The following is a 12410-nucleotide window of genomic DNA, read 5'->3' as shown; positions in this document are numbered from 1 at the left end:
GTTTTGAAGCAACAGTTATCTGATCTTAGCTTCGCCCTCTATACCTGAGCAAACTAAGGAATTGTCTTAATCTTCTTTTGTATATGCCTTTTAAGCTTTTTTTTTGCAAATCTGTACAAAAAAACCCCATTGTTCGATTAAATTATGCTCTGCTTCTCTTTTGGCATGTGATGGGCCATATTGTTTACAAATTTCATTATTATTGAGGATTACATTCTAAATAGTTTAAGTTTGTGAATATAGCACAAAATTCATGAAAGTTAGTAGAAACCTCATTAGCTAAAATGTTACATAAATAGTTACAGTGGACATATACTAAGCATTAAGAGCCTATTATCACTGTAGAAAACTAAAGTAGAACAAAAACGCATTAAATTATCTCGTTTAAATGCATTTTTTTAGTTTATTGATTGATTGGTTGTTCTCTTCCATTCACATCAGTTCATAGTCATGGCACAAGCTTTGGAGAAAAATGGGATTATGATTATATCCATTATATAAGATATCCATTCAATACAAGCACAGATGTAGAAATGCACATTAGCTTGTATTGCTTATTTTGATCATGTCACATTCACACTTTCCTGCACATTAATTCAATTATTTTATCAGGCAATAACATGGCAGCAACACAAAGTAAAAGCAAGTCAGGAGTTATTATAAAAATGATAGAAATTTTTTTTTCCTTTTAAATTCCCTGAAATCTCCATGTGCTTAACTCATGAGCTTATAGGTTTTGCATTATAAACAGATCATTTCTTTCTCCACACTTTTGCTAAAACTTTTGTTGTATGTATCTATGTATTACTTTGTGTTCCACACTAGGTTGCATATTGTGGCATGGCCTATTCATAATACTCACAATATTCAGATCTTGAAATATTCTTGTGGATTGCCATATTTTTGTACCTGTTTTTGGGTTATTCTCTAACATTTTCACAATGTTTTTGTTATCAACTGCAGTGATTTTTTTTGCCCAACATGTTCAAAGGCTGTAAGTAGACCAGTTTTTTTTCCAAGACATTCTAAATTGTTGGCTATACCCAATGTTTGTGCCATGATTTTAAAAGAATTAGCATTTTTTCTCCTAGGGACAACAATCTGGTTTACATTTCTATTTAACAACAAATAAGGTCTTCACATGTGAAACCAAGATCTTGAACCAAACGTTTACATTCTGAGCTATTAATTGTTTGAAAAATCAATTCAACATGGTAAACATGGGCAACACCAAATTTATGTCAGTCATGTGAACATATAACTGCCACACATAGCCTGTTACCATATTTTCTTATCCAGTATACATATAGCCGGTTCATCACTGTTCCTTCCTTGATTTTGGAGATGCCCTGTCCCAGTCGCCTAGCCATCACAATTTGTCCCTTGTCAAATTCGCTCAAATCCTTATGATTGCCGATTTTTCCTGCTTCTAACACATCAACTTTGAGGACAAAATGGTTACTTGCCGCCTAATATTTCCCACTTACTAAATAGGTGCCATGATGAAGAGATAATCAGTGTTATTCACTGACAGGTCATAATGTTATAATATCATAATGTTATGTCTGATCAATGTAAAATAATTCTGGTTTCGAACACAGCATTAGTTATGACCTAATTAAACCTATGGTTTATAATCAAGTTGTGTAAAACATCTGCTAAAACAAGTGTCAGCCAGCTGGTAGATTTAGTTAATGCTAGCAATGCAGGTACAATAGCTACCTAATCTACACAGTTCAATTACTAATTTAGCTAGCAAGTTTCATCATTACAAAATTTAGTTTTTATTAGGGATTTTGAGATAAAATTATTCGATCGGTAAAACAGTGAAATTCGAAAAGTAATTTTGTCTATCCATTTTTTGTTTTTATGATACACATGATCCTCTGTGAGATAAAGACTAAATTTGTGTGTGTGTGTGTGTGTGTGTGTGTGTGTGTGCACCGAGGTGCAAGCTAAAATAGTCCAAGACGCAGTAGCTAAGTTATTAGCAAATAGCAAAATTACAGGAAGTGAACCAAACATGACATGTTTTTAGGGACAGCTTTGTGAATATGAGCTGTTCAACCGAGCTCCAAGTCACAGACCTTTCAGACTATTGATCCAGTCTGTACACGCAATCACTCCCAAGATAAAGTGCATCATTCTCAAAATATTAAACATAATTTAATGTGACCTCATATGATTTTTGCTTTAACCAAAGCATTTGAGTCAGAATTCCTGACCTCATTTTCATTGGCAACACTTTTGACATCCACAATAACATTCTTCTTTAACTCTTCACCTCTCTTCTGCCGCTCTGCTATGGCTGTGCATGCAGCTATGACCTCATCACTCTCAAAGTCTTCATAATCTTGTTGCAGCTCTGGGATTTCCTCACTAAGATGTTGTGCGGTTTCCTGCTGCACAGCACGTTTCTCTTCCCGCAGATGCAGAGCCCATCTTAAATCTTCCTCCCACAGCATGCGCTCTATTGGGTGCAGGTGCAGTGCCACCTGGAAAGAGCGTATAGCCTGAAAGAAAGACAAACGTATAGCTGACACACCTTCGTATGAAAAGACGTATGTTTAGTTGAAGGTAACTTTGTGCAAACAAAGTTGTGGTCACATCGGTGTTTCAACATTGTAGGCACATGATAGAAGTAAGACTCCCTCACAACCTTCATCCTAATTAAGATGTGAGCATATTGAAGTATAAATTGTTTAAAGATGTGTATGAAATGAATAAAACATTTGTTAAAGACTGAGCCGATTCATAATTGGTCAACAATGGCAAAGACCAGGAGTTCATACAGTTCCCTGTTAAATGTTTGGAAACACCTAGGCAGGCGCTCTACCATTTTTGAGAGACAAAAAAACGTGCCATGACCAAAAAATTATAAATGGTCAGATGTTAAACTTTATTTTCATTGGAAAATGTCCCTTAGTATGAATAACAGCTTTACACACTCTTGGCATCCGGTTAGTTAATTTCTTCAAACATTGAGTTAAAATACTTTGCCATGCTTCTGAATATATGATGTCACTGTCTTGTTGTGGGATGAAGTTGGTTGTAATTAGATGCAGTCCATATGGAACTGCATGGTGTTGAAGTATGTAACGGTAGCCATGTTGGTTCATTATTCCTTTCACCTGGAATAAATCACCAAACTTCCCTGCTCCAAAACAACCCCAAGAATTAAGCTTCCACTTCCATGTTTGACTGTGGGTGTGAAGCAGTAAGGTAACATCTTCTCTCCTGTCCTGTCTTTTGATTAAGTTTGAGCCAAAAATGTCACATTTGGACTCATCTGTCCACAGAAATTTCACCCACTCATTTCTTGTCTAACTATATGTTTTTGCCTTTTTTTCCAGTTTGTTACATATAAAAAACTCAAAAGCAATAAAAGAAATGATGCATAATGTTAATCAGGAGAGCTATTTAGATCATTTCACTGACAAAGCTCTACACTCACAGTGACTTTCTTTTTTATCTCTTGTATCTCTTCAGCAGTTTAATAGAGTAAAGAATATTGAAAACTTTTGTTTTTAAACGTCAAAAGCTCAGCACAGTGTTAACTGAGTGCGAAGATGAATAAAAATACATGTTTAATGAATAAAAGAATAAAGTTTAATAAAAATTTACTGGTACACACAACTATAATTAGGTGTGTTTGGGATTTAAGGGTGTTGTACATGTAGTAATCGAAATACACAAACCTCTATTCAAATAGATTGTGGCATGGTCTCTATATTTCTCTCTCAAAGTCTTCTTCAAATGGTGAATAGTGAAACATTCACACCTGCCTCATAAAGGTTGTTGGTGATGTCACTGATTTGTTTTGGGGGATTTTCCTTACAGCTTTCACAATGTTTTTGTTATCAACTTCTGCTGTTTCCCAAAAAGAAAAAGAGGACTGGAATTGAGGTCCCTGGAGCAGTTTATAAGTCTTCACAGTTGTTATAGCAAAGTTGAAAAATGTTTCTGTGCAATTTTAATACTAGTCTAGTACATGTCTAATATATGTCTAGTTCCTAACAATCTGAATTTAAATTTTTTATGACCACGCCCACAACTCAGCATACCTCTGGGGCCTGTAAAGTTTCACTCGAGTACATGTAAATACTAATGAGGTGTAACTGATTAAATTATTTATTTCTGAATTCATTAAAATACTATTTACATTGTTTGCCAGTTGATGGCTATAGTGTTTATAAATATTTAACTTCCATTTGCAGTTACAGTGGGAAAAGCCTACCTGAGCTATTTGACACCAAATTTTGACAACAGAAGAAAAGCCTAAGATAAATTTTCAACAGAATATTGCTCATAATGTGCAAAGCACAAATTCTGAGTGAACAGATGCAATTCTAAATAAGTCGTTGGGTTCAGGGGAATACAGTCAGTCTCATTGCTTCACAGTGCTTGAGATATTGGGCTAAATTGTAAAGGCTGGAGAATACAACAGAATGGCAGAAAAGTTTCATGTAGCACGTACAAGACCTTCCAAAAGCTTCTCATTCATTTTTTTCCAGAGAGTGCTTCCATCATTTATGACATTGTGTTTCAAATAATACTTGCATGGATCACAATAGATTAATTGTAATAGAAACCAGATTGTCGTGTTTTTTTCTTTACTTACCAGCTCTATCTCACCCAGGTTTAATTGGGCACGGCCTAAAGTCTGCCATGCCTCCCACCACGTAGGGCGAAGTTTGACTGCCATCTCTGCTGACTGCACTGCAGGAAAGACCTCCTGAAGAATGGTCAGCACCTTGAGTACCACAGGTCAAATGATAAAAAGATCATGTCTCGCAAATCTGTAGCTGCAAATTTCATATTTTATTTTTATATTCATATAATTATAGTGCTTGCAAAGTGATTCGATTTTATGCATCTTACAACTTTAGTTTGTTTGAATTCTTGCTCACGCATTTTAATGACACACGGCAATAAAAAAGAAAGACAGAATGAAGCAGCAGCTGTTTGAAAGATTTCCACTGACACCCCAAAACAAACTAAAAGCTCTTTATCTTGATCCTGAACTCAGCTAAACAAACCTAATATTGAAAGAATGTGTTTGAAACTGAATCCTACCTGTGATTTCATCTCATATAGGACAGCTTCTTCTGGAGTCAGCTGAATGGCCTCATCCCATTTCCTCACCGCTTCCCAATGTCTAGAGGAAACCACATTTTCATCAGTTAATTTCTGAACTTCATCACCACATGGCGTGTTGGGCGGGGAAATGATAATCAACTCTAAACTACAACATGTGTATAAGGCCAAGACTTTGTATGCAAATACAACTCACAAAACCAAAAATAATATACTGGTGTGTCTCGTTTGTATAAATCCTGTTCTCACTTGGAGTTTTGGATGAATACCTAGTCTGGCCTGAACCTACCTGTTAGGGCATGGCTGTTTACATGCCACTCTGAAACATGCCGTTTTCTTTTCCTGCAGTATCCCTTATAGTCTCAGAACAAACTTAATTGTAATTGTGACAATCCAGAGCTGGGGCCTGGGACCAGACAAGCTAAAACTACTGTAATCTGGCAGACTGAGACTGTGCCTCAAGTCAAGTAGCTTTTATCGCCATTTCAAATATATAGCTGACGCAGTACACAGTGAAATGAGACAACGTTCCTCCAGAACCCTGGTGCTACATAACACAACAGAGCTGCATAACATAATACACAGTTAAGGACTAAAGTAATTTGTTCTCACCACATAGAGTGCAAGACAAAATACAGTGCAAACAGACAACACAAGACAGTGTGGGACAGATGCACAAAACACATAATAGCGCTGACCAGTAAAGCTAGTGTATATATTATACCGTACAATGTGCAATAGAGAACTATAAGCAAGAGTGTATCTGAAAAATACACTAGAACGAGATTACAAATAAACAAGTGTATTTGTAAAAAATTGTCTGTTACAATGGCTTAGGACTACGGTTGGCAAATTTTTTTTTTTGCGTTCAAGCATTCAATTAAATTCAATTCAATTTGTAGAAATACTTAGAAGGTTTGTTTCAGTAACCTAATCAACATAAAATTACATCATACTGTCTGTACAACCAGTACCTTCGATCTGGCTAGAACTGCAAAATATTAGATCTCCTACATCTCTAAAGTGCTTATTGTTTATAGAACTAATAGAATTTATTAATTGGAGTAGACTCAAATATTATGATAATTATTCGGATAATCTGCAGGACCTGCCTGAAATAGCAACGTGTCCATTCAGTGGTCATACGCTTAATTTAATGCTAATATTCAGATTAAGTAAAGTCACACTTCTACAAATTGAAGATATCCTTATTACCTCATTAAAAATGTGTCTTAGGACATAATATGCACTTTGCCACACTAGATTTGAAATTAAACATTCAGCATCAGCTACTGCTTAGTTTGATCAATAATCTCTCAGGAAAGACAAAAGAATGTTCCTTGAAGTTACAATAGTTTATTTTGTAGAAATATGTATGTACATAAGGGCTTTTTTGTGTGTGATTTTGCATTTACATTTTTTATCTTTATTTCTATAGCGCTTTTCACAACAGACATTGTCTCAAAGTAGACAAGCATTGTCTGTGTTACCTTTAGATAGCAGAGTACTGAAACTGAAATTTTTGTTGCACTAATAGGAGTCTAATGGATACACTAGCATTGACAAAGAAGAGATAGGACAATCTCCAAAAATAAAAAAAGGTGGACTTTACTTCTAACTCTAGAAACAAGGTACTGTATGTATACAAACATGGTGGCTAAAAACAATTCACTTGTAAATTTGAAGTGTTTAAAAAAACAACAACACTGAGGAACAGGTAGAATGTCTCTACCAGGTTAGAACATGATCAATTATCCAAATAATATCTGGTCATCTGCATGAAAGAAAAGCGCATGCTGAAGAAATATTCTACAAAAATATTTATTAAGTATTTGTGCAAATCTGAATTTAATTTACATTCATATATCCAAAAAAACTATTATTTAATTTTATATTTGGGTAATTAACTCAGTTAAAGCAGTTGCATTAGAATAACATACCTGCTTTGCTCAGCCAGCTGTTCTCCCTCATCCTTTAGTCTCTTACTCTTGGTAGTACAGTCATCCAGCAGTATCTCTCGCCTGCGTTTGATTGCATGCAGCCAATCAACTTCTTCCAGCTCCACGTTATCCTCCACCTTTACCGTCTGTGACTCGAACTGCTGCACTGCTGCCTTAGAAACCTTCTCCCCGATCTTCCTATTCCAGCTAAATGAAGTCATCCTGCCAAAAAGAACAAGCCTTGCTTTTAGTCTTAGAAGAACAAAACCCAAAGTGAAAAATGAGAACTTAAACTGTTTAAGCTCTGGACAGAGAGGCTGGATAAGCATTCTAACATCATACGCTTATTTTTATAAGCAATATATTCAATTCAATATGAAACAAAGTGCAAATACTGAAATTCTACATAAATATCCATGACAATTTTAAATAAACACCGACAGGTGGAGAAAATAATAATAATTGTCTTGTTATAATGGCAACCATCAAGGGGTGGGATATTTTAAGCATTGTGTGAATGTTTCATTCAGATGTGGATGTGTTGCTGGCAAGAAAAATAGGCAAGCATAAGGATCTGAGTGACACTGACAGGCTTCTCCAAAAAATAATGGTACTAAGAGTATACTGTATTGTTTACGTATTTCAAATTGTATTTTGTGTATGCACAGTACCTGGCACACAGTAATGAATACTTGCACATTCAAATAATACTTCATTTTGTTCTATTCTACAGTCCATGTTTCAGGAATAAAACAAGTAAATCAAAACAAACTATTGAAAGAAAATATGTATTGAACTCAACTGACAAACATGTCAAGACCCGATATCAATTATACAATAAGATGCATATGCAACTTACACTGCTTGACTTTTTTTGTAAAAAAAAAGTTTTTGCTTCTTGCTTCTTTAAGCTCATCGCAACCGAATGTTGGATCGCGGATGCGACTCGAGCTACAGTACTAGGGCGCGTGATGATGACGTGACAAGTGAGTGACTAATTGCCATGGATACGTGAACGTCATGTATAGACTATCTTGTCTCTTTAAATTTTAAATCAATCTGCATTTATATACATTGCTCTATTAAAACCTCAACATGTCGTGAACACACACTGCACTAAAAAAGTGAGGGGGACGAATTTACTTTTTATAAAAAGTGCGGGTGGACATATCCCCAGTGTAATCTACGCCCCTGATGTGGATCTTACTTTCAAACATACAACCTACTTCACAAACAGTGCACGTTGGGGGTCCTTTAGCTCCATGTTGTGCATTAAAAATGTATAATGCCTACAATCCACATTTCTACATTCTACATTTATTAGTTAATTTTATTATAGAAGTGATCTAATCTCTTTAGGTCATGCAGGTGGATTTTTAGTTAAACACATGTAAAGAACTAAATACCTATTACATAATAAAGGCACAATTCTTAAATAAATAATAAAAGTCAAATAAAGAGCAATAAAAATGTGGGTTCTCATAAAGATCTTTTCTCTACAGGTGAGGTACATTCACTGCTTTTAGATTATTTAAGAGGATTATTGTCAGCTCCCAGTGAGTAACGTGTCCTTTTAAAAACTACAACCATTGTTACGGTCACATGATCTTACGTCAATTTAATCGCTAGTTAAAATATTACAACTACGCATAATAAATCTAACATCTTACCATGTAGAATGTACAATCTAACAATTTACAATGCACTCCTGCATACTCACGTTACTGCTGGAGTTCCTACTGTAGCTCATTCCGCATGAGACCTGAACCCGGAAGTATATTTGCAGGAGCAGGAAAGACAGGGTTCGAGGGGGGTTGTTGTTGTTTTGTTTTTCCTTTCAGTTTAAAAACCTTCAAACAACAAACAGGCATTGATATTCCACTCTTAAAAACTTTGAACAATAAGTCAGAACAGCAAAAAAAAAAAAAAAAAATATATATATATATATATAATTCTAGTTTCTCGTGTAGAATCTAATGTGGTAGTTTATAGAGTAGTTAATATACTTTTACATGCAGTGTGTGTTTTATTTTAGTCTTAATAATATAATATATTAAATCTTACTGATTTTTTTGCTTTTCAAAGATAACAGCATTACATTAAAAATGCACATAGCAAACAAGGGAAACATCAATCAGAATTTTTATTAGAAATAATAATAATAATAATAATAATAATAATAATAATAATAATAATAATAATAATACATGTAAAGAGACTTGTGTTAACACCAAGCAGGAAAGACATCAGCAATGACGATAGAAAAGCAACTGTTGCTGCCCCTTAATTTAGGAAGGGTAATAAGACCATTTCCACACAATTTAAGTCATCATTCTACAGTGAGGAATGTTCATGGTGGAAGGAATGGTTCATGGTGGAAGTCTAAGCAAATGAATCCCAAGGTCAGACCATGCAATTCTCAGCAAAATTGCAAAAAAAAACAACCCCAAAAAAACAAAACAACAACAATTAAAAATAAAGTACAATAAAAAAAGACTGAACAGGTTTGAGTGAAAAGGTGGCCAGGAGAATGCCTGTTTTCCCTAAAAAGCACATGGCAGCACAACTTCGGTTTGCAAAGTGAGACTAAAGTGAAATGTTAGTTTATTTGTCTGACACCCTGTCCTCTATATCTGCCTCTTTTACACCAACTACCTGCATGTCTTCCCTCACCACATCCATGAACCTCCTCCTTGGCCTTCCTCTTTTCCTCCTACCTGGTGGCTCCATCTTCAGCATTTTTCTACCAATATAATTCATGTCCCTTCTCTGCACATGTCCAAACCATCTCAATCTCTCCTCCCTCACCTTGTCACCAAAACATCCTACATGTGCTGTCCCTCTAATAAACTCATTTCTAATCTTGTCCATCCTCGTCACTCCCAACGAAAACCTCAACATCTTCAGCTCTGCTACCTCCAGCTCCACCTCCTGTTTTTTACTCAATGCCACTGTCTCTAATCCATACAACATCGCAGGTCTCACCACAGTCCTATAAACTTTCCCTTTCATTCTTGCAGATACTCTTCTATCACAAATCACTCCTGTCACTCTTCTCCACCCACTCCACCCTGCCTGCACTCTTTTCTTTACTTCCCTAACACACTCTCCATTACTTTGCACTGTTGACCCCAGGTACCTGAACTCCTCCACCTTCTCCACCTCTTCTCCCTGCAACCGCATCACTCCACTGCCCTCCCTCTCATTCACACACATGTACTCTGTCTTACTCCTACTGACTTTCATTCCCCTTCTCTCCAGCGCATATCTCCACCTCTCCAGGCTCTTCTCAACCTGCTCTCTACTCTCACCACAAATCACAATATCATCTGCAAACATCATAGTCCAGGGAGACTCCTGTCTGACCTCGTCCGTCAACCTGTCCATCACCACTGCAAACAGGAAAGGGCTCAGGGCCGATCCTTGATGCAGTCCAACCTTCACCCTGAACCAGTCTGTCGTACCTACTGCACACTTTACTGCCGTCACACTGTCCTCATACATGTCCTGCACCACCCTCACATACTTCTCTAAATCACCTGACTTCCTCATACAATACCACAACTCCTCTCTCGGCACCCTGTCGTACGCTTTCTCTAAATCCACAAATACACAATGCAGCTCCTTCTGTCCTTCTCTATACTTCTCCATCAACATCCTCAAAGCAAACAAGGCATCTGTGGTGCTCTTCCTCGGCATGAAACCATACTGTTGCTCACAGATGGTCACCTCTTCTCTCAGCCTGGCTTCCACTACTCTTTCCCATAACTTCATGGTGTGACTGATCAACTTAATTCCCCTGTAGTTACTGCAGGTCTGCACATCTCCCTTATGCTTAAAGATCGGTACCAGCACACTCCTTCTCCATTCCTCAGGCATCCTCTCCCCTTCCAGAATCCTGTTAAACAATCTGGTTAAAAACTCCACTGCCATCTCTCCTAAACATCTCCACGCTTCTACCGGTATGTCATCTGGTCCAACCGACTTTCCATTCTTCATCCTCTTAATCGCTGCTCTCACTTCCTCCTTACTAATCCTATCTACATCCTGCTTCACCAACTCCACATCCTCCAACCTTCTCTCTCTCTGATTTTCCTCATTCATCAGCTGCTCAAAATACTCCCTCCATCTTCTCAACACAATCTCCTCACTAGTCAACACATTTCCCTCTCCATCCTTTATTGCTCTAACTTGCAGTACATCCTTCCCAGCTCGGTCCCTCTGCTTGGCCAATCGGTATAAATCCTTTTCTCCTTCCTTAGTGTCCAACCTCTTATACAGTTCCTCATATGCCTTTTCCTTGGCTTTCGCCACATCCCTTTTAACCTGCTGCCGCATCTCCTTGTACTCCTGCCTACTTTTCTCATCACTCTGTCGATCCCACTTCTGTTTTGCCAATCTCTTTCCCCTAATGCTCTCCTGCACTTCCTCATTCCACCACCACGTCTCCTTGTCTTGCTTTCTATTTCCAGATGTCACACCAAGTACTTTTCTAGCTGCCTCCCTCATCACTCCTGCAGTAGTTGCCCAATCATCCGGCACCTCTTCACCACCACCAAGCCCCTGTCTGACCTCTTCCCTGAACCTCACACTACACTCTTCCTCCTTCAGTTTCCACCATCTTATTCTTCTTTCAAACCTTACTTTCCTCCTCTTCTTCTTCGCCTCCAAAACCATCCTACAGACCACCATCCGATGCTGTCTAGCTACACTGTCCCCCGCCAACACCTTACAGTCTCCAATCTCCTTCAGGTTGCATCTCCTACACAGAAGATAATTCACCTGTGTGCACCTTCCTCCACTCTTATACGTCACCCTATGATCCTCCTTCTTCTTAAAATACGTGTTCACCACTGCCATTTCCATCCTTTTAGCAAAATCTACCACCATCTGCCCTTCCACATTCCTCTCCTTAAAACCATACCTACCCATCACCTCCTCATCACCTCTGTTCCCTTCACCTACATGCCCATTAAAGTCTGCCCCAATCACCAATCGTTCTTTCCTAGGTACACCATCTACCACTTCATCTAATTCACTCCAGAATCTTTCTTTCTCCTCCATCTCACAGCCAACTTGTGGAGCATAGGCACTGATGACATTTATCATCATCCCTTCAACTTCCACCTTCACGATCATCACCCTATCAGAAACTCTCTTCACCTCCACTACACTCTTACTGTACGCTTCCTTCAGAATCACCCCTACACCATTTCTCTTCCCATCCACACCATGATAAAACAGTTTAAACCCACCTCCAATGTTCCTGGCCTTACTCCCTTTCCACTTGGTCTCCTGAACACACAACACATCTACCTTTCTCCTCTCCATCATATCAGCTATCTCTCTCCCTTTACCCGTCATAGTACCAAC

General features: G+C 37.7%; 1 protein-coding gene across 3 annotated transcripts; it reads right to left on the bottom strand.

Annotated features, from left to right (window-relative positions):
- Positions 1–375: 375 nt before the first annotated feature.
- On the bottom strand, positions 376–8836 carry ttc33 (tetratricopeptide repeat domain 33). 3 transcript variants are annotated; one of them, XR_014531833.1, is made up of 6 exons: positions 8758–8836; positions 7038–7259; positions 5077–5158; positions 4622–4753; positions 1463–2513; positions 376–1382 (listed from the first exon to the last, which is right to left on the bottom strand). XR_014531833.1 is itself a non-coding variant. In XM_083532003.1 (5 exons), the coding sequence occupies exons 2-5, from the start codon at positions 7256–7258 to the stop codon at positions 2178–2180; spliced, it is 771 nt and encodes a 256-aa protein (XP_083388129.1). In that variant the 5' UTR covers position 7259; positions 8758–8835; the 3' UTR covers positions 1434–2177. The 3 variants fall into 3 exon arrangements, 2 of the variants coding, with proteins under 2 accessions (XP_083388129.1, XP_083388130.1); XM_083532003.1 differs by lacking the exon at positions 376–1382 and having other exon boundaries at positions 1434–2513; positions 8758–8835; XM_083532004.1 differs by lacking the exons at positions 376–1382; positions 8758–8836 and adding an exon at positions 7897–7915 and having other exon boundaries at positions 1434–2513.
- Positions 8837–12410: the final 3574 nt, after the last annotated feature.

The sequence above is a fragment of the Silurus aristotelis genome (genome assembly GCF_946808225.1).
Source record: "Silurus aristotelis genome assembly, chromosome: 26".
In the NCBI taxonomy this organism is placed as follows: Eukaryota; Metazoa; Chordata; class Actinopteri; order Siluriformes; family Siluridae; genus Silurus; species Silurus aristotelis.
Note: the sequence above shows the minus strand (reverse complement) of the source record. Positions and strands in the feature narration are given on the sequence as shown.

Bases quoted from the DNA above. Each gene is read 5' to 3' on its own strand.
- ttc33 (XM_083532003.1), bottom strand. From the start codon at position 7,258: ATGACTTCATTTAGCTGGAATAGGAAGATCGGGGAGAAGGTTTCTAAG. The intron at 5,159-7,037 runs GTATGTTATTCT...GGTTTCCTCTAG, and splicing joins CAGCTGGCTGAGCAAAGCAG to ACATTGGGAAGCGGTGAGGA. The intron at 2,514-4,621 runs GTAAGTAAAGAA...TCTTTCTTTCAG, and splicing joins ACCTGGGTGAGATAGAGCTG to GCTATACGCTCTTTCCAGGT.